Here is a 23,817-nt window from a genome sequence, read left to right as displayed (position 1 = left end):
AAAAGGACCTGTTACTGAAGGGTCGCCACACCACCCAGTCATCAATGCCAAAGCTGCACCAGGACATCTAATGCCGAGACACAGCTGGCTACTGGGACCTTTCCCTTGGGGTGATCGGAATCCTTACTTTCTTTGGTAAGGACATACAAGAAAGTAAAGTACTGCATCCACGCTTGCTGGGCCACTTATCAAGATTTGCCAAATGATGGGGCGTCCTTGCTGAGGCTGTTGAGGTGTGCATGTGTGCCAAATCCAGTGAGCTCAACAAGACGCATCTGACACTTCCCTGTGACAAATTGCAGCAAGAAACATGAGGCCCAGCACTGATTCAAGGTTTGTCAATGTAGACCCTGCATGCCACGTTCTCTGAGAGACCCCTTCATGTCTCAGTTGGGCTCAACCGTTTTACCATCTGTTTGTCGTGGTTCAACCTCGTAAATGCAGTCTACCCAGAGGGCACCTGTTGTGCGAGGACCAACAGTTGAATCTGGTGGGAACCCTTCCATCTCCACCCCTTCCTAGAGTTAGTGAGAACTGCTTTTTGTGAACTGCCAAAGCCTCAAGAAAGCCCCAGCAATAAGGACCTCCTCACAGAGGTACACATGCCAGCTGGAACTACTGCCTCTATGCCTATAGCAGCTGCTAGCGATTATCTCTCCTCCTCCTCCTCCTTCTCCCTATTAATTATGCTCCTCCTGTTTCTACGTTGAGTCAAAAACTAGTATGCCTCTGCCGCCTCCACAAGAACTTCTATCGCTGGCACCTCCCACCTCAAAGGCCAGGTAATTGTTTGTGTTTACAGGGAAGCTATCAATTGCACAGGTGCAATCAGCAGCAGTTTTTTGCTTGTTTGATATAGAATGGAGGAAACCAGTTTTCCCCAAGTCCATACTACAGAACAATTTATGCACTGGGGGGAAAAATGAGGCCGTCTGATTTTTGTACTTCTCACTGATGGCCTCAAGAACACACCACCTCTCGAAGACAGTCCAAGGGTTTAAATTAAAAGGCTTGAAAAGGGGTTAGCTAAAGTCCGTCCTCCTCTGTCCTTTCCCATGGGGCTGTTCCTTCCTACCCCAGACATCGTACTACTCCAAGATGGTCACTAGAGATCTGTTAAACCCTACTGTCTAATTGCCGACTGGCTGGGTGAAAGGCAAACCTCTATCTTACTTCCTCTGGGATCAATATAGGTGGGTCCTATCCAGGGACCCGCTATAAGAATGCTATCAAGAATAGGTGTCTGCCAATCACCCAGGTCTCACTCTTTCCTGTACTTCCATTCCCTTGTATTCCTCTCCCTCATGTTCTATCCTTCTATTCCCTTTCTTCCAATCACTACCCTTTCTTCTCCCAGCTCCTTGTTCTCTTCCTCCCTTTTTTTCACCATTCATCTGATTTCTTTTCTTTCTACTCCTACTCTTCCCTATCCTACTCTCCCTTCTTCACTCTACTACTCTGCCCTCTCTGCTCTGCTACTGTTCCCCTCTCCTCTTGCTTCTCCACAATACTACTTTCCTTTTGACATACTACTACTCTCTCCTGGCCACACTACTCCCCACCCCTCCTGCTCCCACTCTTTCACCTTTCTTTCACTCAACCTCTCCCCCTACACTTCCTCCTAGTCTCACTCATTCAACCACCCTACCTTGCATGCACTCTACCATCCAAGTAGCACTTTCTCTCACCAACCAATACCTCACCTTGCACACTCTCTTCACAGTCTCCCTCCACGCTCTGATGCACTGTCCTTCCTCCTATTGGTCTCTTAGTCTGTCTCCCCTTTTGACCACACCCTAACAATCCACAGTGCCTTGAATCTCCTGCCCCTTGTTGTACTCCTTCTTCCATTACCCCCCACACCTCTCTCTCAGCCGGTTCCTTTGGCCAACTGCTGGCTTCCTATTCCCAATGTCCAGTTTACAAGCATCCAAAAGCATAGAACAAGCTTTAAGGCCCGCCCAGGTCTTCTGTTGTTTGCTAATGGCAGCCCACTACAGGTATTGTCAATGTCAACGTTTGTGCTTGGATCAGGTGGAGCATCTGGATTGCTGGTTTGATGTGTACGAATGAGTGGTACTTTGATCATTTAACCATGCACCAGTTGCAGGGACAGGAAACGGGGCCCTCCCAACTCCTACACCCTGCCTCTGGAACAAGACTGCCTCTGGCAATTACCCTGCTGCCCCTGGTTGAGAGGGGTCCCATTCCCCTCTTGACATGAGCAGGTCCCTGGCCCTGTCTCATACTGTGCTTGACGCATGACATAACAAGAAACAAGTTGTTCCTCAAAGTGCCGTCTTTCACTTGGAAAAGAGCACTTTAAAATGGTTTGTCTCCTCAATCTTTTCTATTGATACAAAATGTGATGTATTGGTGTAACACCTACATTTGGCCAAACACCATTTAGCTATTCCCTATTTTACTGGCAGTAACCATAGGCAAAATCACACCACTTAGTTGAACAAATCTTTAATATGTATTGAGGCAAGACCAGTTTGAACCTTTATAGCAAAACTGGTGCTAAGTGCATTTGCCAAATTTTTTTCACTGGTGAAAACAATAGCTAACCTGATCTCGGGGGGGGGGGGGGGATCCAAAGGTTTTTGCTACTTACACCACTCCATTAGAGAACCCTCCTCGGACTCAGCTGTATGAAGTTGAGGGGCTTATTGATATATCATTTGTTGATGAGAATGGTTAGGGTGATCAACTACCTTCTGCTGTTCGCACCTTTTAATGAATCCCTTTTGGCAGTCAGGGCTAACACTTGCTCAGACATGCATATTTTTGAAAGAAAATGTTCTTGAGTAAACCAAAATAAATCTGAGAGACCAGTCTAGCCAATAAATAAAAGGATTGACCTGTGGTGTCCCTGTTCCGATAGAATCTCGCGTCACAGTACACAGTGGGTGGTGGCAGCCATGCCATTGGGAAAATATTCTTTAGCTTCTTCATCCTTCTCAGCAGTGCTAAACATGTACAATAAGCTATTTGATAATTTAAGGTAGACTGTTTGCCAAATCTTCGACTTGCACCCCAGATAGGAAACCACAGAAGTTCTCTTGCTTACATGCAATCAGTGCCTTTTGTGGGTGGGGATTTTGAAAACAATCTTCCATCTAATAAACAGAATTTCATGCTTTGTGGCCAAAGTTAAACAAATAGCTAGCGACATGATGGAATTGTCTACCCAAAGGGCGGGTTCAGGCATAAGGAGACCAGGCTCGAGGAAGGCTCAAAATTCAAATTGGATGCACAAAATAAGATAATGGATTTGACATTTGATGGCATTAATTTGGTTCACTACGCATGTGTCAACTGACAAGAAGCTACCAATAAAGAAAACCTCAGCACAAATTGTGCAATAATTTGTTTTGTTAACAAAACCACTGCAGAAGGACTTTCTAGATGCCATGCAGCAAAGACCAAACCGGCCCAGGTGTAGGCCCTTTGGCTACTAGGGAAAGGAGCAGCAGAGAGCCACTCCCAACGGTTTCTTATCCACCTCCTCAAATGTAGATGGAAAGTCCCAAAAATTACTAATTTCTTCTGGCATACCTTTCCGCAGTAGTGGAAGAATTATGCATTATTTGGAAGCCTGCAATTCTTCCTCAGCGAATTCTCCCATTTGTGGATAGTGTTCCCATACCTCCCACATTTCTGCTGCTTTTTAGAACTATTCAGTGACCCAGTAATCAACTTCTGGGGATGAATGCCGTTATGGCAGGCCCCAAACCTCAAATAGTTTTTTTTTCTTCTTCTCCAGACTATCTACAGTACCTACCAAAGCAGGCAGCTCTGTGTACTGTCCTGTACGTGTCCCCTCATCACCATTCTGTCTTATGCAAAGTTAACCATGGTCTCACCTACACAGATTCTGTCCACACTCGTCAAAGCAACTTCATTGCACTTGTGCCGTAGTTCTGACCAATGTGTACCTGTATGTTTTGATTTGGCTTGCACATCATCGATTCTTTGTATTTCCCCCCATGGTGTTCCTGACTTGCTTCACTGAAGAGAGGTGGTGGTGTTAAGGCTTTAGTCAATTGAATACAGTTTGTTCCCCACTGCACAGGAGACGGGTGATTTCTGTTGTGGATCTTCCCTAAACAGACAAAGGCATAGACCCAATCAAATGTGATTCTCGAAGTAGATATCTCCCATAGTAAGCCAAACCCACAAAAAAATCAGCACACCTTGACATCTGTCTTTGTCAACGCAATGTTCATTGTCAACTGTGACTGTTGTGCCACTAAATATACAAAAGAATATGTAGCATCCCTGCCGTGACCTGAATAGTTTATCTAGAGAGTGTCATTGACTTTGCATTCTGAAGAAGGCCAAACTAAAGGGGACACATTACTGTTTGAAAAAGAAACCTATTCTTATGGCAATTGAGAAGTGGCTCAGATTTATGGTCCTTAAAGTTTCTGCAGCTAGTAATAAGCTCCATGGAAGACTGTTTTAATTTAAATTTTTAGCATCATGTAACATTGGGTATGGTTCCTCCATTTTATTTTTACCATGGTCTTTTCTAAATCTGGAATATCGGTTGAGTAAACTGGTGTCTGGAATAGAAAAAGAAGAATATGCCAGGAATTAGAGTTTCAGGATAATGCTCATTGAAGTGGTGATCTTTCCGGCCACCTCCTTCGGCATGCACTCTCACCAGATAAATTGGGAATTCCTCAGAGAAATGTTGAAAGAATGGAGGGTTGCATCCTTTTCTGATCCACTGTCTTCTCATTTTAGATCAACTCTGAGCAGCAAAACAAAATCCAAGAGCTGCAAGAAAAGCTTACAAAGGTAACTGTTCTTTTTTCCAGTGAAGAAGTGCTTTCAGTTTGTGTTAACTACCACCCACATTTCTTTTTATTTTGAGACTTGAGACCTAATGCATGTTCCAAATATAAGATGGTTTTGGTTCTGTGTCTGGGTAAGAGATGCAGAATATTGGAACTGGTGCGCTCAAAAACTGACTGAACTGAAAGGTGATGAAAGTGGAAACCGATGTAGATTGAAGAAGCTGCCTGCAAGCTCAGATATCTGAGTGGAAGAGTAAACTGATCTGTAGAGAAGGGCTTTGTCCGGTAAAGTCTGCGGATTGAGTGCAGAGTCCAAAGTCAGCAAAGTGTGAAGAAATCAGGAGGTGATAATACCTCTAGCGGAAGGACGTGGTTTAACCATCAAACCATTAATAGCGGGACGAAGAGATTCTAATTCTTACTCATACTTTCCTGCTTGACCAAATTGTGTGATCTTAGTTTATTAAGTTTATTTTCCTGTGCCTCTTTTCTCTTAAAAACATGGGATTGTTTCCAGAATTAACCCTGTATTAACCACCTTACACAAATCTGAACATTTACATGTACAAGTTAGTCTGATTGGGGAGATTGAAGTGAAGAAATGCTAATCAAGGGGTTGGGGCACATAGAGTCTAATAGTGAGATTATCACTCGGGACAAAGGGGAGGGTAAAGCATGTAGAAGATGGAACAGGACATTACTTGAAAATACAAAATAAAAATGCCTGCTAGATTCACTGCAAACTGTCATTCTTTTGTTTTGGGAGCAGGTTTTTTTAATGGATTGTCATGCCTTTTGCTTTGGCCTGCATGTCATTGATAAAATCACTCTATCCCTATTTTACCTTTTTTGTTCTAGGCCATGAAAGCAAGTTCTGAGGCTACAGAGCTGCTTCAGAATATTCGTCAGGCGAAAGAACGAGCCGAGCGGGAGCTGGAGAAACTACAAAATCGAGAGGATTCTTCTGATGGCATGAAAAAGAAACTACTTGATGCGGAGGTAGATGCCTTGGTATTGTACTATGCAAAGCTTACATTTATGGCTGGCAAGTAGCTATTTGCAAGTGTAAAAACTCTGTATGCATGTCTCAAAAATACAGGTTGCAGGTTCTGACCAGTTACATTTCAAGCTTCTAAAAGCCACTCTGTTGACCTAGGTGCATATGCGCATCACTGATCTCTCTCTTGTGGTACTTGTGATGTCTTCAGAAATTATAGACTTTGGGTTGCGGGGGCCATTTTTCCTTCTTATTATCCCAAACATACTCCCCTCCCCTGTTGAATATCCCCATTTTTCCCTCTTCCACATTTGCGGCAACACCAAGGATTTCCAGGTAACCACCTGTGAGTGGTTCAGGTGACAGAACTAGATGCAGAAAGTCTGAACACCCTGCAGACTATTTCTGCCTGTGCATGGTTCCCAAGAGTCAGGAGACCAGAGAAAAGTGAGTTTTCACTCAGCTGCATCAGGGATGTGTTAACCGTCTCCTGCAACATAGTTGGGCAAGCCTACCACTGCCATTAGGGATGGGTGGGGTGGGGATATTTGGGATCATGCAATATGCCAGCTGTGCCACTGGGTTGGGAACTAGTGATGGAGTGATCATCCGTACACAAAGGAGAGGGAGGACGACAGCTGGAAACAGCATTTCCTTGACTAACGCTTCCAACTCATGTAATATATGTATGGGATTTATAAACTACAAAGCTAGCTGGGAAGCAGTAGACTGAGTTATGTAGTGGACACCCCAAAGGGGTTTAGAAGTAAGGGTGCAGGGCTAGAAGAGGATCTGGGCTGGATAGGCGCAGTAGTGGCCATAACCTAGTGATCGTCAACAGCCACGACTGCTGCGTTATCGAAAACTCGGTCTACGGCATATACGCAGACGGCTGTGATACCCTCATCGACGGGGAAAAAGTGCACCTGCCCATAAGATTGTTACCACTGCCATTGTAACTGGCGTCACCGACACCCAGACCAGCACAGTGTCTGTATTGACGGCCCGTCTGTCATTCCCCAACCTTGGGGTGGCCCTGCTACCGGGAGGTATTGTTGTCTCGGAGCCAAGTCCTTCCCAATTAGAAGAGGTAGAGGAAGCACATGAGGCCATCATGACACATTGTGTCGAAGCTCACCACGGGGAGAGGCAAGCCTGATCAGACTACTACTGTTACCTCCTCTGCATTAATCTCAGACACAGGATAGTTTGCCTTTAATGCAGCCAGCTTGCCTGCTGCCTCCACAGGGAAACCTGTTGCTGGCCATTTTATCCACATGAACCACTCTGGTGGTAACCTTGCAGCAAATGCTACCTACACCTGCCTCGGTGCCTCCTAGGGGACAGCACGTAGATGTCCCCAGCCCTCCAGGGAGATAGATGACATCCCTCGCCCTCCCAGAAGGGGCAAACACCTGCCAGTTGCGCGAAGGTGGTCTGATACTGGTACAGACACTGATCCTGACCAGTTGGGTGACGTGGTTTACACTGAAACACTGACTAACTTGACAATTTAATCACAGGTGATGGGGAACCAGATGACCTTCCACTCAGGGACTCGCCCCTGACAACATAGAGGCCTTCCACGTGCTCATGTCCAGGATGGCCAAGATGTTTGGTCTTGCGCCGGAGGAGCAGCGCAAGGTATGTGTGCTATACCAACGCAGAGAACAGCGCAGGAAATCTGTCCTGTCCATCCCTCTGTTGGAAGATGTCTGGGAGGATGGCCTGGTCACCTTGACACACCCTGCAACTGCTTTGAAAGACCGCTTTGACAAAAAGTACAGAGCCCCAGAGAGTGATGCCGCCTGCCTCAGCACCAACCCACACCAGATTCTGTTGTCTCAGGTGCTGCCAGGGAAAGGTCAGCTAACCCATTGTCATCCTGCTCGGTACCTCAAAACAAGCAAGGCAAGCGCCTCAACGCCTTTGGTAAAAAGATCATTACCACCTCAGCCACGACTATCAAGGCAGAAAATGTACTAGCTCTATTCACACGCTATGATGGCGAGCGGTGGTACAAGATGGCTCCCCTGCTAGAGTTTCTGCCGGATGACGAGAAACAGGAGGCCATGGACCGCTTCCATGAGGGCGAATTGTCATCGGACCATACCATCACGGTGTCATCGCTGATACTGGGTTTCGCCAGCTTGGAACTGGAGCGCTTCTAATCAGGCAGGGTTGACGCAAGGCCAGACACTTTAGACTTGATATTCAGTTCAGGGTCGTTGATGTGCTTTTTGATGGGTCTGCCCTTTCTTGGGATGAAGGCGGATGAAGCGTTACAGTCCATAAAAACCGGCACGGAAACCGCTTGCTCCTTGAACGCTCCAGCAAAGGCGCCAGTCCTTTTTTTCGGGAAAAGGGCGATATGGCAATACTTTGTGGGATAACTTCTCCACATACCTGTCTTCCTCCTCTTACAAGACCTCATACTCCTCAGGGGACCAGTACAGAAAAAAGTCCCAGCCCTACAGGGGATCTCAGCAATGCCGTAGCTCCTCCCAATCTATGGGCCAGTCTGGCAATCGGACATGACCAGCCCAGGGCCAGGTTCTTCCGCTTCAGCACCCTGGTGGGAGGACGACTGTCAAGGTTTGTCGAAGAATAGGCAAACATCATAACCAACATATGGGTGCTATCCCTCCTCCAGCAGGGCCACTCGCTGGAGTTCAAGGACTATCCACCGGACCTTCCTCCCGCACACAAACCAGAAAAGTTGCATCCCCTCTTGCTACAGGAGGTACGAGCTCTGGAGCTAGAGGGCACAGTGGAGAAGGTTCCAAATTTGGAGCTGGGCAGAGGAGTTGTTAGGCAAGATTGTATGCAGTACCCTGTGGGATACTGCACCAGCCCTGTCCTCTTGGCAATGGTTAACCCAACCTTTGGTATAAGCATGTACTACAAAAGTTGGTAGAGTGACTGAGCAGCCAGGTTTATCTCAAGAGGGGTCAAAGTGAGCTTTAGGGTTGTTACATAGAGATTCACAGTGACAAGTATCCAAATAAACACTCTAGGATTCTTGATTAAACATTTATTTATTAATTTAACAGTCAGTTGAATAAGCCTTCTTTAGAAGGGAGCAAAGATATGTAACACAAAAATATACTTCAGAAATACACTCTGTTTCAATAAATCAGTAGATACCCTTTTGAGATGGTAAACACACTTCCTACACCCTGAGGTGACTTAAATAGCAAGGACACTGTGGACATTAATATATCACTGGCACATTTAGAGCAGTACTGATTTTGGTGTCAAAAGGTAACGATTCGGGAATAAAACAATGGTTAACAAATATTCTTCAGCAGGTAAGTACCTTTGAACCCCCAATGCAAAGTGAATTAACCCGTTCCCAGAAACACAAGTTATAGAATGTGTGACTTTTGTTAAGAGATGGTTAAAGCACAAAGTCAAAGGTAAGAAGAGTCTATCGGAGCCAGAACAGCCAATGTCAATTGAGCAAAAAGTCTTGGGGAGCCGAGACACTTTTTGAAGGTAAGTAAAAAGTCTTGCACAATGTTTTAGAAATCTTTGTAGAAATTAAATCACTGTTGGGTCACAAGCTGGGAGGCTTGTGAGGGGCAAAGCTGCAAGCAACTCTGCAAAAGGCAACCAAGACAAGTCTCAACTGAGAGCCAGTAAGGCCGACAAGAGGTAGCTACCCCTTAGTTTACAGTACCTTAGGTCTGAAGAAATTGGTTCCAGCTGGTTTCTGTTCCAGTTGTAGTATGGCAGATCATGTTGTTCCTCAGTCGTGGGGACAAGAGGGAGGACGTCTGGGGACTCCTGCACTACAGTTTGAAGGTCGGCTGCTGCAATGGGCAAATTTCAGCTGCACTTTGCAGTTTCAGCTTCTCACAAATAGCACCACTGCGGTTCTCGGATACCTTATGGACTTTTCTCGCATCTGGGGTCCAGCACTCTGTTGAGGTGGCTCAGGCTTGGTCAGTCCTGCTTCATGGGAGTCGAGAGGATCTTCCTGGAGCTCGGGTCCGACTTAAAACCGATACTCAATCTGCTGTTCCTCTCCCTGGCAATCGGTTCCTGCAGCAGCAATGGAAGTACAGCCAGCTCCGAGAGGATGTCCAGACAAGTTCGCTTTGGGGTTGATTGGTCCCACCAAGCCAAGGGGAGAAGTCGTCCTTGCAGGGCTTCTCTAGTCGAGGTGAATTCGGAGCTTCAGCAATGCAGCAGGGCTTCACCAGGTAAACCAACAGTCCAGGAGTTGCAGCAAGCGTCTGTTCCAAGTTCTTCTTCAGATTCCTTCATCCAGTGGTCGACGCTGCCTTCAAAGCTAAAGACCTTGCCTTTTATGCAGGTTCTCCCAATTATTCGCAGCCTAGCTGTCACTCACACAGCAGGGTGGCTGTCCTCCAAGGACAGACAGCCAGCCGATCACCTTTGGATGCATTCCTGTAACCAAGGGGATTAAGGACAGGGGATTTCGGGCACCTCCCGCACTTACTGTCCTGCCAGACACGCTGGAGCCAGAGGTGGGCTTCACCAGTGCACCCCGCCAAAGACAAAATGAACAAAGGGACCAAAACTGGTTTGGCGTGCAGAGTAAATCTCAAGAAGGACCTTTCCAATTAGAAATGGCGAAAAAAGACGACCATGGCCATTTTGATGAAATGGGCACCCATGGGTGCTTTACTGCAGCTGCAATTGCAGCCTGCGGTAGAAACGGACAATGGTAGGAAAAAGTAAACTACTGCCACCAGCCATTAATTATAGAAAGGGTAAGATAAAAATGTTACATGTGAAACTAGACAAAGTGGATACTAAGTAACCCCTCCAGCACCCTTTTGTAAAGTAGTGTGTGCCGGGTCTAGAAAAGTTACACATGTAAGTAAAGTCAATTTCACTTCACTGCTCTTGGAAACATTAGTTCATCCAAGAGGAGGTATTTAAACCTTTGGGAAATCTGAGTCCTGTGCCACTGCACTGAAGGTGCTGTGTGTCACAATGTAATCAGATGATGCCCATGGAGTTTGTCAGACTCCAAAACCAGTTAAAATCACAGACAAATACATGAGAGGGTGAGGAAAAGGTCTGTGAGAATTCTCCCTAACAGGAGTCTATTCCTGCTGCTTCCTGGTAAGGTAATGTCATGATTCCTGCCCCTCATGTCCCCAGCCCTCCAAGATGTCAGGCTGGAGCCAGCCCACGATCACCTACATGGCCCTCAAGGGCATTTCCATCCCTCCAAAGACCCACCTGGAGTCAGACTTGGTGCTTGTGGCACCAGACTCACTCACTCCCATGGACTTGTAGTGCATTGATGGGGACAAGATGGATGCCACCACATATTTCAGTTCCCAGAACTGCATGTGCAGTCTAGTCTTTTGGGTGTGGTTCAGCCCAGAGACACCTGGGATACCCAGAGACTATTTAAGCCACGCCCAGGCTGAGAAACATGCTTTGTGTTTTCTGCAGCTGCAGCGTGACACTGTGTTCGGATCGGTCTCCAGTAGGCCTGCATCTTTCTTCTGCGGTCAGCTCCTGCAAGAACAATAACACTGTTAGGAACAGCCTTACATTGCGGCGCTTCTGCCGATCATTCATCGCTTCTTCTGTTCTGCGGGCATCTTCGGCGGTGTCATTCCCATCCCGGCATGCCGCTTCCTAAGGAAAAGGGAAAAGAACAGAAAAAAGGCATTAGTAAGCATTCATCAAATTTTCGCTTATTTTTAAAGACTGTTCGAGCTTCAAACTCTTACCTGAATCCCAGCCACTCTGGGGGAACTCTGTCTCCGGAACTTCTCATCCATCTGCAAGAGGGAAAAGACACACCAGGTTATCGTGGAAACATCTAGAGGCGCTGCATACCGCGCTTACTCACTGCATTTCTGTCTCGCTCACCTGGTCTCCACGGGGGCGTAGCACGTGGCTGCACGAATGATGTCTGCGCTGGCGTGGTACTGCGTGATTGGTGATGTTGCTGTGACTTCTCCCTTGTTATCACCCTCCCGAGGCTTTTGTCTGCAAGATCGAACTAAGGTATTAGCTACTGAGGGGAGAGTTGAGTTGGACCCACCTCCACCACCACCTGATGCCCTTCTCCGCTTGCTCTCACCTTGAAGTTTTGTAAGGTAGACTCTTCGTCCTGCAATCTAGCAGGGGCACGAATAACAGTCTTTCCAGGATCGAGTTACTTCACTGATCTGATGAGCGATTGCAGAGTCTTGGAGAGCTTGGTCAACATGTAAGTCTCTATGCCAATGACTGCTTGGTATAAAGTCCGAGTCTTTATTTTGCCCCAACTCCTTTTAATCTGTGTCTTTGTCTTTACTTTCAGGCGCGACTTCGAATGGATTTTGTATGAAGGTTCAAGTGGACTTAGGACGCTGAGCAGATGTCCTACAGGTGAGTGGAAGCACAAGAATGAAGCGCTGCAAGGCTGAAGTACTGTTTTTCCCTTCCATGCGTGACTAACCTGTCACTCTTCTTCTTTTGCAGAGGCGGCACAGCGCTGGAATGGAAGAACCGCTCCGAAGATGCTCCGGAAGGATGCTGAACCCGAGAGGACCCTTACAGCCAGAAAGAAGACCGTCCCCTTCAGCTGGTGCGAAGGCCCGGGAGCGGCTGAAGAAGCAACCGATGGAAGGATGCTGCAGGTAAGGCTTAGCCGTTGTACTGACTTGTTTTTCCTCTGTCTTTTTCCCTTCCAGGTACCGATGGATGAAGTTCTGGATGGGCGTGGCTGTAGGAGTTCAAGGACAGGACAGACACGGTGAGCGTTACGCTGCAGGAGTGCAGAATAACACAAAGCGTGTTCTGTATGCAGGGCGTGGCTTAAATAGCCTTGCAAGTAGTCCCGGGTAAAGTAGTCCCTTTACCACACCCTGTTCTTCGAATAAAATAGTCCCTCAGCCACACCCTGAGGAAACGGAAAGGCTCAGCCTGACTAGACTGGGCAAGTAGTTCCACATGATTTATCCCATATTATCAGCCTGGCGCCAACGGCGCCAGGACTGAGTCCAAGAGGCTTTGGGGGCTTGAAAAGCCCTGATGGGAGTCGATGACTGGGGGGGGGGGAGGCCCCAGCAGATCCATGGGGCTTTTAGTGTGAACCATAACAATTTCTTCTTCATAACCGGCGTCCGCGCTGAAAACGTCGCAGCACCTAAAAGACACAGAAAAAGAACTCAGTTCAATACAAATACGAAAGGGTTGCATCGCGCATCGCTCTCTCACTCACCTTCAGCGCTACTCATGTCAGCAGCACGTCGCCATCCCCGGACGCCGGCCATCATCTAAGGAAGGAAAGGAACGAAGTTAGAGAACTGTTCAAAAGACTCATTATACTTACCTGGCGGACTCTTGCCAGTGAAGTAACTAGGCAGCAACGCGCCCGCATCAATCAACACGCCCCTGTGCTGAAAGCAGGACGGAGAGCACACTTTCCAAGAAAACAAGGCCCAATCTCCAGTCGAGTAGACTCCAGGGAAGGGTTCGAGGTCATAAGAGGTCAGAACAGGCTGAGTGACATCCCCATGGATACCAGGTGAGCGTTGCAGGTAAAAGTCACTGCACAACAAGTCCGGCGGGGTTGGAGGCCCATATTAGATCTAAGGGTGCTCAACAAGTTCCCAAAGGCACAAATGTTTCGTATGGTCCTGCTGCATCAAGTGTTGTCCCAGCTACAACAAGGAGACTTCTTGGCGTCCCTTGACCTCAAGGACACCTACTTTCACATCCCTATTTGCAGCTCACACCGGCGCTACCTACGCTTCATGGTGGCAGGAGTACATTATCAGTTCAAGGCCCTTCCATTCAGCCTGCCGTCTGCTCTGTTGGTATTTACCAAATGGTGGTGCATCTGCGGCGGAGAGCAGTTCACGTCTACCCGTATCTAGACTGGTTGGTGAGAGCCCCCTCCTATCCGCGGGCAGAAACCAACACTGCCACCACCATCCGGTGCCTACAGCGGCTGGGTTTCTCCATCAACTTACCAAAGTAGTTCCTGGTTCCATCGCACCTTTTTGGCACCTATGAGAACAGTCGCTGCAAGACCTTTGCCAGCCGCTTCCCCCATCTGGAGAGCTTGGTGGGGACGCCTTTGCGTTTCCATGGGAAGCAACGTTTCGAATGGATTGTGTCCTCCCACGAATTCCTCATCTTGGACATGTAATGTCCAGCTTCAGCTGCTTCGGAAAAACATTTCGGCAGAGGGCACTGTGCGTCGATGGCATTGAATCGATGTCCCTCGAAGGCATCCGTCGAGGGTGATATCATCAAAGGTTATATATAGCTGGCGCAGCGCCTGTTGGCCTCAGTACTGTTTTTCCGCGTTAGAACTTGCTTCAGGTGAAATTCGGTGTGCCTCTTCTGTGCCGTACGTTATAAATCTTTGAAATAATGGCTTCTTCTTCGACTCTGTCGATGCTGAAGTCCAGCTTTAAGAAAATATCACTTACTGACCCGCATCGCATCTTCCTGTGGTGCCTCGGGGCGAGCCACGATACTACCAAGTGTTCCAAGTGTGTGTCCATGACAGGAAATGCCTTGAGGGAACCGAAGGGAAAACTCAAGGTAGGAAATTCCCCAAAAAGTCACCTTCCAGAACTGCTAGGCCTCGAACCGACGAGTCGAGGGAAGTCTCTCCTCGGAGGAAGAATGCCAAGCGTTCTAGGTCGTGGAGTGGTTCCCACAAAGAAGTCGAAGATGAGGCACCGACAGTTGCCTTCCTCGACTTCATCAGACGATTCCCTTGAAAGGGTTGCATTCCCTTCTAAAAGTTCGACACCAGCTGAATGGGAAGACTTCAGGATGCAGATGTTAAAAATATTTGAAAAACAGAGTCGTTCTCCACCGTGCCTTTGGATAAAGCCGGAAAAGGAGAGGTATAGGTCAAAAACCTGTGCGGCCTCGAGCCCAAGTAAAAGACCTGATCCCCATCGGGAACCCTCGAGGCCCCGGTCTGATGAGACCAAGGATCACAAGAAACATGGTGATAAGTCGAGGTGGTCGACGCTCTCAACTCCTTCGACACCGGCAGTGTTTCGACGCCTAGCAGGCCCTCGACGCCTGTTAAGTCTTCGATGTCGACATCGCGCTGAAGTCTTCAACGCTGGCTGTACCAAATTTGCCAGCCATGCCGTTGGCACCTAGTGCTCCTTATACATCGATAAAGAAAATGTTGACGATGTCGAAGCCTGTGGTTTCTAAACCAGACAAAGTTTATGCTCCTCTCCCGAAGGACGACCTGTAAGCCGGAACCAGGAGAAAATACTTCATATCGTCAGCTTATGTCTCAATTGACCAAATATTTGTGTTGGAGTAGGCCCTCTTTACCCTATGACCAAGACGACCTAACGGACATTTTGGACAAGGGTCCTCAGATTGATCCCAATTTGCCCTTTCATGTGGCACTTTAAAAAAAGGGTAGTTGGGAACTGGGAGACTCCAGAGTCAAATCCGGCAGTCGACAAGAACCTCACAAAAAATACCGCCCCTCCAGTAGCGACCCTGACTACCTGTCGAAACACCCCACTCTGGAGAGTCTGGTGGTCCAGGCAGCTACCGCTACTTCAAAACAAGCAGCATACCCTACCATCCCTCCTGATAGAGATAAGAGCATAGATGGATGGACGAGGAAGGTATTTTCTGCAGCGAGCATGGCACTGAAATCTGCCAATTCCAACTGTGCCCTCGCAACGTTTTCGTATACTCTGTGGGACTGTATTTCCATGGCAGCAAAGCATATGCCCAAAGGGGAAGAAAGGGAAGGCTTCTTAGCTATTGTCGGGGACGGCAAAAAAGCCATGTGGGAGTTTCTTCAATCCGGGTTGCATTCTGCATATAACATCAGCAGATCCATTGCTACCAGCACTATCATGCACAGATTTGCGTGGTTCAGGAAGTTGGGTTTTGCACCAGATGTGCAGTCTAGGCTTCTCAACATGCCTTTTGACAGGTCTCATCTTTTTGGCAACAAGGCTGACAAAAGCCTTGAGAAGTTGCAGACCTCAAAAGCGGCAGCCAAATCTTTAGGCGGTGCTATTAGGCAACCTCAGCCTTTTAGTCCTAGTGGGCAACTGTGGAGGGGTCAATCTTTTCACTAATACTCCTCAGTTGCAAGGGTGGGAGGAATGGCCAGTCAAAGGGGCCAAAGAAGGTTTACTCGTGGTGGACGAGGTAGACGTGCTAAGCCAGCTCAAGCAGCAGACTCCTTACCATCAGTGTCTGCAACAGCCGCCACAAAACCACCCTGAGGTCTTGAGCCACAGTTTACCATTGGGGGGCAGACTATCTCAGCATCTGCAAGAATGGCGAGACATTACTTTGGATGCTTGGGCTTTGGAAACCGTAGCCCACGGTTATTGCCTTTTATAAGAAGACCTCAGAACAATCCACCGGGAACCACTCTTTGAGGATTCCGGATCCACTCTTTGTGCAGTAGATTTTAACCCTGCTAGAGAAAGGTGCTATAGAGCCAGTACCTGTAATGCAAAGGAACAAGGGATGGTACTACCCATATTTTTTTATTCCCAAAAATTAGGACTGAGACCCATCTTGGACTTGAGATACTTGAACAAGTTCCTCAGGAAGGACAAGTTCAAGATTGTCACACTTTCTCAGATCCTTCAGGCCCTCCAATTACAGGATTGGTTGGTGTCATTGGACCTTCAGGATGCTTATTTTTATGTGCCAATCCATCTCAAGCACCGAAAATACCTGAGGTTCGCGGTTTGCATTTTCCGTTACAAGTTCTGCCATTCGAGCTGACCTCCGCCCCAAGGGTTTTCACCAAACTGATGACGGTAGTGGCAGCAAGCCTCGGGAGAGGGGGGGATTCACGTCTACCACTACCTGGACAATTGGTTGATGAGGGCGCGTTCCCCCGAACAAGCTCTAGATCATCTCGAAGTCACCTGCAACTCTCTTTACAGTCTGGGCTTCTCCCTCAATTACAAGAAGTCCCATATGACACCTTCCCAAAAGCTCCATATGACACATCCTTGTGAAAGAGCTCGCCACCCGAGGTGAGGGCCCAAGAAATTCTTCAGATGTTTACCAAATTTGAGAGTGCCCAGAATCTTCCGGCCTTAGATTTCTTTGAGGTTGCTCGGACCCATGGCATCCTGCATTTTTCTGGTACCAGAGGCTTGCCTGAGAATGAGATCCGTCCAATGGACTCTTAAGAACACAATGGTCCTGACTCTCTGGAAAGATGTCGGACCGGCTTCAGATTCCTTCCAGAGTCTCACAGAATCTTCTATGGTGGGCTTGCGAGGAAAATATTCTGAAGGGAGAACCTTTTTGGCAACCATGGCCGGAGATTATAGTAGTGATGGACGCCTCACTCACGTTTTGGGGAGCCCATGCAAACGATCTGACAATCAGCGGCCTTTGGTCTCCATCGGAATCCGAACTACACATCAATCTTTTGGAGCTGAGGACAATCAGACTAGTGCCAAAGGCCTTCCTGCCCTCTGTCTGGGAAAGAAGGTCCTGATAATGACGGATAACAAGAGAGGAGGTGTAGGGCCACTACCACGGTGTAGAGGCAATGCAGCTCTGATACTGGGCAATTCAAGAAGAAATCTCTCTATCGGCAGTTCACCTAGCCGGAGAGGAGAACATTGTGGTGGATGCTCTGAGCAAGCAGAGCAGTCTCCCACGAGTGGGATCTAGCTCAGGAAGTCCTTCAAGAGATCTTCACCCTTTTGTGGAACCCTTCAAGTGGATCTGTTCGCGACCGGTGTCAACTGGAGGTGCGAACTGGGAATTTCCTCCAAGAGAAGCTCTAGGAGACGCGTTTGTCGTAAACTGGGAGTTTCCACTTCTCTACGCATTTGCTCCGGTCCCCGTCATCCTCATATAATGAGGTTGAGAAGGTTCGAGAGACGCATGATCCTAGTTGCCCCGGATTGGGCCAGGAGGACATGGTACCTGGCCTTCTGGACATGTCCATATGGCCTCCGATGCATCTTCCACAAAGAGAGGACCTTCTCTCCAGATAGGAGGGTCAGGTTCTCCATCCAGAGGTCAAAACTCTCAACCTTCACACTTGGTTTCTGAAAGGTTTAGCTACAAGGATTGGGATCTCCCGGATGACGTGATGGAGGGGTTGCTTTCGGCCAGAAGACCAGCAACAAAATCTTTGTACCGTTGCTGTTGAAATACATTTTTCAACTCGTGCAAAGAAAAGAATGTTGATCCTTTTCTGTGTAAAACTCCGGATGTCCTTTCTTTCCTTCTATCATTAGCTAATTTGTGCCTTCAGATAGCTACCATCAAAGGCTACTTGGCAGCACTATCGATCTTTAAGCACTCTTCGGGGGAATGCTCCTACTTCAAAATACCACTGGTGACTCAATTCCTAATGTGTTCCCTCCATCCCCCTTCTAGGTTCAAGTTTGGGACCTCAATCTAGTTTTGAAATTCCTGATGCTCATTTTGAACCTCTGCACAGTCTGCTAAGGTTGTTAACCTTTAAGATAATCCTATTGATAGCTTTACCGGGGTCGCCGTGGAAACGGGTCCCAAGGTGGATAGAGCACGATTGACATCACAACCAGCTTACATTGACAGCCAGCGATCGAGCTTCTCCTTGAAAAGGAAGTAATCTATCCCGGCTAAACTTTGCAAGAAATCCGAGAAGCCGCGAATGCATGAGAAGGCTGAGCAGCCCAAGCAGGCCCAATCGGCTACGGCTAAGACCTCGTCGACGATGGAGTTGCAGACGGCTGCAGCTAAGGGCCCTACCCCCAAGGCGCTACACCACTGCAGTGACTTTGGCAAAGTCTGCTGGCATGCCAGCAGGGAGAAACCGGCACAGGCCCCGATTCAAGACCCTCAGGGAGGAAGGGGGGGGGGCAGGCCCCAAAACAGCCCTCCCAGGTCGTCGCCCAAGCCATTGAAGTCTCGTCCAGGAGTCCTTACACACGGTCCATGAGGACATGGAAGAGGACGACAGCGCAGCACCTAGTTTTCCTGTTATGTCTTCTCATCCAAGAGACATTTCCTTTGATATTCTGTCGACTCTGCACACCTTGGTATCAGAGATCCAGTTGAGGATGCCTCCGGGGTCGGTACCTAGGTCCCCAATCAGCCTCCAACGAAGAAAAGGAAGCGTCATCCAATACCCCCATTCCAACCTCCACCGCCATGTCGTGTCCCTTCTCCCCAACAGACCCAGACGCAGTTACTGAGATCGATAAGGCCAAGACGACGAGGATATTGTCACAGCGGACAGTGAACCCCCACATTTGGACACTCCACATAATTTTGCCACCAGATGAAGTGGGATCATTCCACTCCATGATTCTCTGAGCTATTCCAGCTAGTGACCAAGGGGGGCTTCTTGTACCAGAGGCGCGAGGCCAAGAGAGAGAATGTCATGGCGGTACCCCTTCTGGAATGATGTTTGGGAAGAGGGCCTGGCCCTCATGAAGAACCTTGCACGGCTCCAGCCAAAAGGGATAGGCTGGAAAAGAAGTATTGGGTACCGGACTGTGCACCAAAATGCCTGAGGTCCTAGCCACCGCTGGATTCAGTGGTATCGGCGGCCGCGAGGAAAAGGCCAACCCGTCCTCTTCTTCAGTCCCTCCACACAGCAAGGGGAAGAGGATGGACACCATGGGAAGGAATGTGATTTACACCGCTGCGTCCACTATCACGACGGCCAATGCACTGACGATCCTGGCCAGGTACGACAGGAAGTTGTGGTACAAGCTGAGGCCGATTTTTGGAGTTCCTCCCCGACGATAAGAAGATGGAGGCAATCGCTCTCTTCCAGGAAGGGGAGGTAACATCTGATCACGCCATCACAGTGGCATTGGACGTCGCTGCCAAGGGGTTCTGGCAAATGGGGGATAGTGTCTGCTGGATGAAGGCCACAAATTTTCACCAGGAGGGCCAAGTGAAGGTGCTGGACATGCCCTTCGGCTGAGTTAACATTTTTGGGAATGTCGTTGACGAGAGCCATCAAGGCGGATACAGAGACAGCCCGTTCCATGGGCACCCTCCAGCAGCAATGCTCTTCTTTTCGCTCCTCCAGGGGAAAGTCAAGCAGATCTTCCAAAGGTTTCTCCTCATTGTACTGTCGGCCTTCCAGATACACAACTCAAGCATACAGAGGCTGTTCCCAGGCCTATGGTAGCGGAGGACAGCATCGCTGTCACCTGCAGGGCAGTACTCCGATGCCAAAGCAAGCTTGAAACGACCAGGGCGTCTGACCCTACCCTTGCACCCCGGTGGGAGACCGGCTGACGAGGTTCGTCAGCGAGTGGAGAAAGATCCCCGACAGATGGGTGCTGGACGCTCTCGCCCAAGGACATATCCTGGAGTTTCAAAAGCGGTGTACACGATCCTTCCTGTTGCCCGTCAGGAGCAGCACATCCCTCTGCTCCTGAGAGATGCTGCGATAAGGGGCGATAGAGCTAGTTACCCAGCGACTCTGGGGTTCCGGAGTCTATTCCAGATACTTTCTGCTTAGATAGAAGACGTGGGACTGGTGGCAGATTCTGGACTTACGACGTCTGAACAAAAACATCAAGTCCCAAAAATTCCAAATGGTCACGTTGCAATACGTGCTCAGCCAACTGGAAAGTGGATTTCTTAACGTTGCTGGACCTGGAGGACACCTACTCCCTGTAAAGAATGGAGGTGGGTATCTGTTTGCCCTCTATATGGCAGAGCAGAGGCACAGAGCACCCCAGCCAAGGTTCTCTGTTGTGGTAGCAATGGACTTGCAACCAGTGTTTAAGCTCTGATGAGGTGATACGGGCTGGTTCTTGAGTACAGTGAGCCAACAGGCCCCCACAAAGGAATGTCCACACACTGTTATGTGCTAACACAGTTCTTTATATAAAAATAAGGTTTGAGATATATACATAAGTCATTAACACACTTTGTACTCTGGCAATTCTAATATGGCAAATATATAGAATGTGCCTCGTTATGACTGTGGCGGCCACAGTATGAATGGTGCCGGCAGCGGGTCCCGCTTTGTACGCCTGGCCAGAACAGACGTGCAGAGCGGCAGCCGCTAGCAGAACAGGATGCTAACCATGGCCCCATCATTAACGGGTCCGTTGTTAGCATCCTCCCCATTCCCATTGTGCCCTATGGGGGCTCAAATAGGAATGGGGATGTGCCAGGTCCGGGTCCCGCAAATGGGAATTACTGGGCTTGCAAAGGTCGGAATGGCCCGGTAATTCCCATTTTGCGGGACCCGGACCCGAGTTTGGGGGTAGCGATGCTGCTAAAAACGGCATGGCTACCTCCAAACTCGTAATGAGGCCCAATGTCATTGTGGGACCACACTTAGATAGAGATTCCTTTAAAATGCATCAACTGCTGACAGTTATAAGATAGCATACAAATCATGCAGCAATGTATAACCGCATAGATCTTTAGGAAGGATGGGAGGTTGGGTTAAACAATGGCATAATGCTTCTTTTGCTACTAAGACACAATTCTGAGTGAGGAACCCCCACATGGGCAACCTGTAATAAAAGGTATTATCAAGCCCGGTCCATAAATGTTTAACCAGTCTTGTTTCCTGGTCAAAAAGTTCAACCACCCCAATGTACCTGAGATAGAAGAGTTTCTTTGACGGTTCGTCCACAGATCCTTCGTGAGTGTACTCCCTTTAAAGCAGGAGTCACAGAGTGTTGAGATTGCTCGAAGAAATGTCGAACACTGGTGTCGAGAGAGCAGCTTTGAGTTCTTCGGTGTTCTTCGACGATTGTTCGGGGAAGTCCTGGGAAGATGAGGAGTGCGGTCCACCTCGATGCAGTGTTCGGCACGCAAAGAAGTCTCAGTGATGGATGTAGGCCCAGCAGCAGGCGTCTGGTGTCAGGAGTTGCTTTGGCGGTCCTCTGGCCTGTCGGTACTGCAGCCGCAGCACGTACCTTTGGGTAGCTTCTGCGTTCCGGACTAGACCGTGGGCTGGACTTCGGATCTTCGCTTCGTCGTGGACTTGGTACATCTTTGTCGGCTTCTGGTCACTGGAAACCCACCAGCGGACTTTCCTCAATAACCGACGTCCTTGACTTTCTCCTGCAGAACAAATCGGTCGACATTGATGGCAAGGGAGCCCTTGTTCAAATGTTCTTAAGCAAGTTGAGCTTTGCAGCTCCGGTAAATTGAGCAGCACAGCGTCAAGCTGTCCCCGCTTCTGGGTGAAACGAGTCGACTGGCTTCCAGCGGTTTTGGAAATTCTCCGAACCCCGGTCAACATCAATGGACTTAAATGGCTCGATGTCCTGGTGCTCCACTTCAAGATTTTCCGTGGACCCCTTTTCCGGTCAACAGCCTTTTGGGACTGGCGTCCAGGGTACCACTGTGAAGATCAGCTTTTGCACGGTGTTCTGTCGTAGCTCAGGGAGAGGTCTCCTAGCCAGGTCCTCTCTCGGATCAGTCCTCGACAGACTCGACAGTTTCATCAAAGGAAATGCAACAGCAATTCTTCTTCCAGCTGGACTTCAACGTAAGCAGCTTCAAGTTTCAACTTCAGCTTCTGAACAAATTGGTAAGTGAGAGTTCCCCAGATATACGCATCTGTCCCTCATGCACTCTGGCTGAGCCAGGCTCAGTCAGCCAATCACACAGAAGGGCATTCATTCATGCAGGCAGGCAGGCAGCCAATCAGGCGCATAGGCATTCAGGCTATTCACTTCCATAACAAGGAATGTGAATTGGGCCAAGCACCTAGCCTTTCAGCACACTACACTGCATTCATGTCAGTTTTGGGCAGGGCTGTCTCATCCATTGTGTCTCTCACACACACAAAGCAGACACCCATAACATAGAATGCATATTGGTCACACACTCTATTCACCTAGGTCCCACCCCAAGGGTGTACCCACAACATACAGTCACTGGGAAGGCTCCTGCCAGTCATATGATACTTCCACCCAACAGACAGTCAGGGTAAAGGTCAGAGACAGGGCTTCCCAGGACTTTAAGAAAACAAGGTAACGGGCAAAAGAAACCAGGAAGCCACACGGGCCATCTTGCCATCTATCAGGAATCCACTGATTCCTATGGCGGGGCCCTGGATATCCCAAAATGGAGAATACTCAAGAGCACCGGTCAAATTCAGCATAGAGCTGCCACCAGCCCATACCCTCCTCTGTGGGCAACACACAGGTGCCCCAAAACATACACTAGGGGTACAGGGTTGTACCCCCATCCATGGGTGCCATAAGGGTATCCGTTCACCATGACTAAAAAGAGGAAGAACTGCATTGCCAGGAGTCTCAAATGGACTACTGTCCATAAAATAACACAGAACACACATAAGGGAGTACATGACAAGGACATGAAGGCCCTACCCCTCCAATGCATTTCCGGCATCACACCCCACGTCCCCATTCACAAGAAACATCGGAAATGTGTACGCTTCGTGGTTCAGGCACAGCACTACCAGTTCTAGGCCCTATCTTTCGGTTTGAAGTCGGTCCCCATAGTGCTCACAAAGTGCCTGGCACCAGTGGCTGCCCATCTACGCCTACAGGGCATACACGTATACCCATACCTGGAAGACTGGCTGATTGACACCCACTCGCGGGAGCTGGCTGACGGACACATCCAGGCGACCATCCAGCTACTAAGTGATCTGGGATTCTCCAACTATCCAACGTCCTGCTTGACGCAATCCCTGAACACGCTGTTCCTAGGCGCCTGACTCAATAGTGTCTTGCCTGGCATCTCCCTTGGATTAGAGCATAACAGCCATTCTGGGGAAGGTGCAGTGGCTATCGTCGACGAAGACGGCCACAGTGCGGCCCATGAAGTCTTGCTGGGCATGATGTTGTCCCGCATAAACCTCTATTGCAGATGCTATCCCTCCAGGAATTCCTTGACGACAGCTGGATACAGGTGGCTGGAAGCTTCACAGACAAGATTTCAGTCAACAATGAGTTCCGGCGGGTGATAGTATTGTGGGGCGTTCGCTCCAACCTCGACCAAGGCATGGGATTCTAGAACCCGCCATATCTTGAGACTGTCACCACAGACACCTCCCTAGAGCGATGGGGAGCACACACCGGA

General features: G+C 48.7%; 1 protein-coding gene across 20 annotated transcripts in view; it reads left to right on the top strand.

The window, feature by feature from the left end:
• Positions 1-23,817, top strand: part of CIT (citron rho-interacting serine/threonine kinase) — a 2,264,529-nt gene that overhangs the window by 829,551 nt on the left and 1,411,161 nt on the right. For all 20 annotated transcript variants that reach the window (XM_069619729.1, XM_069619715.1, XM_069619714.1 and 17 more), the window contains 2 exons: positions 4,756-4,809; positions 5,667-5,807. In XM_069619729.1, the coding sequence (XP_069475830.1) occupies positions 4,756-4,809; positions 5,667-5,807 (195 nt within the window). The remainder of the gene's footprint in view (positions 1-4,755; positions 4,810-5,666; positions 5,808-23,817) is intronic.

The sequence above is a fragment of the Ambystoma mexicanum genome, chromosome 10 (genome assembly GCF_040938575.1).
Source record: "Ambystoma mexicanum isolate Mex_15411 chromosome 10, UKY_AmexF1_1, whole genome shotgun sequence".
Classification (NCBI taxonomy): Eukaryota; Metazoa; Chordata; class Amphibia; order Caudata; family Ambystomatidae; genus Ambystoma; species Ambystoma mexicanum.
This window is presented reverse-complemented; position numbering and strand designations above follow the sequence as displayed.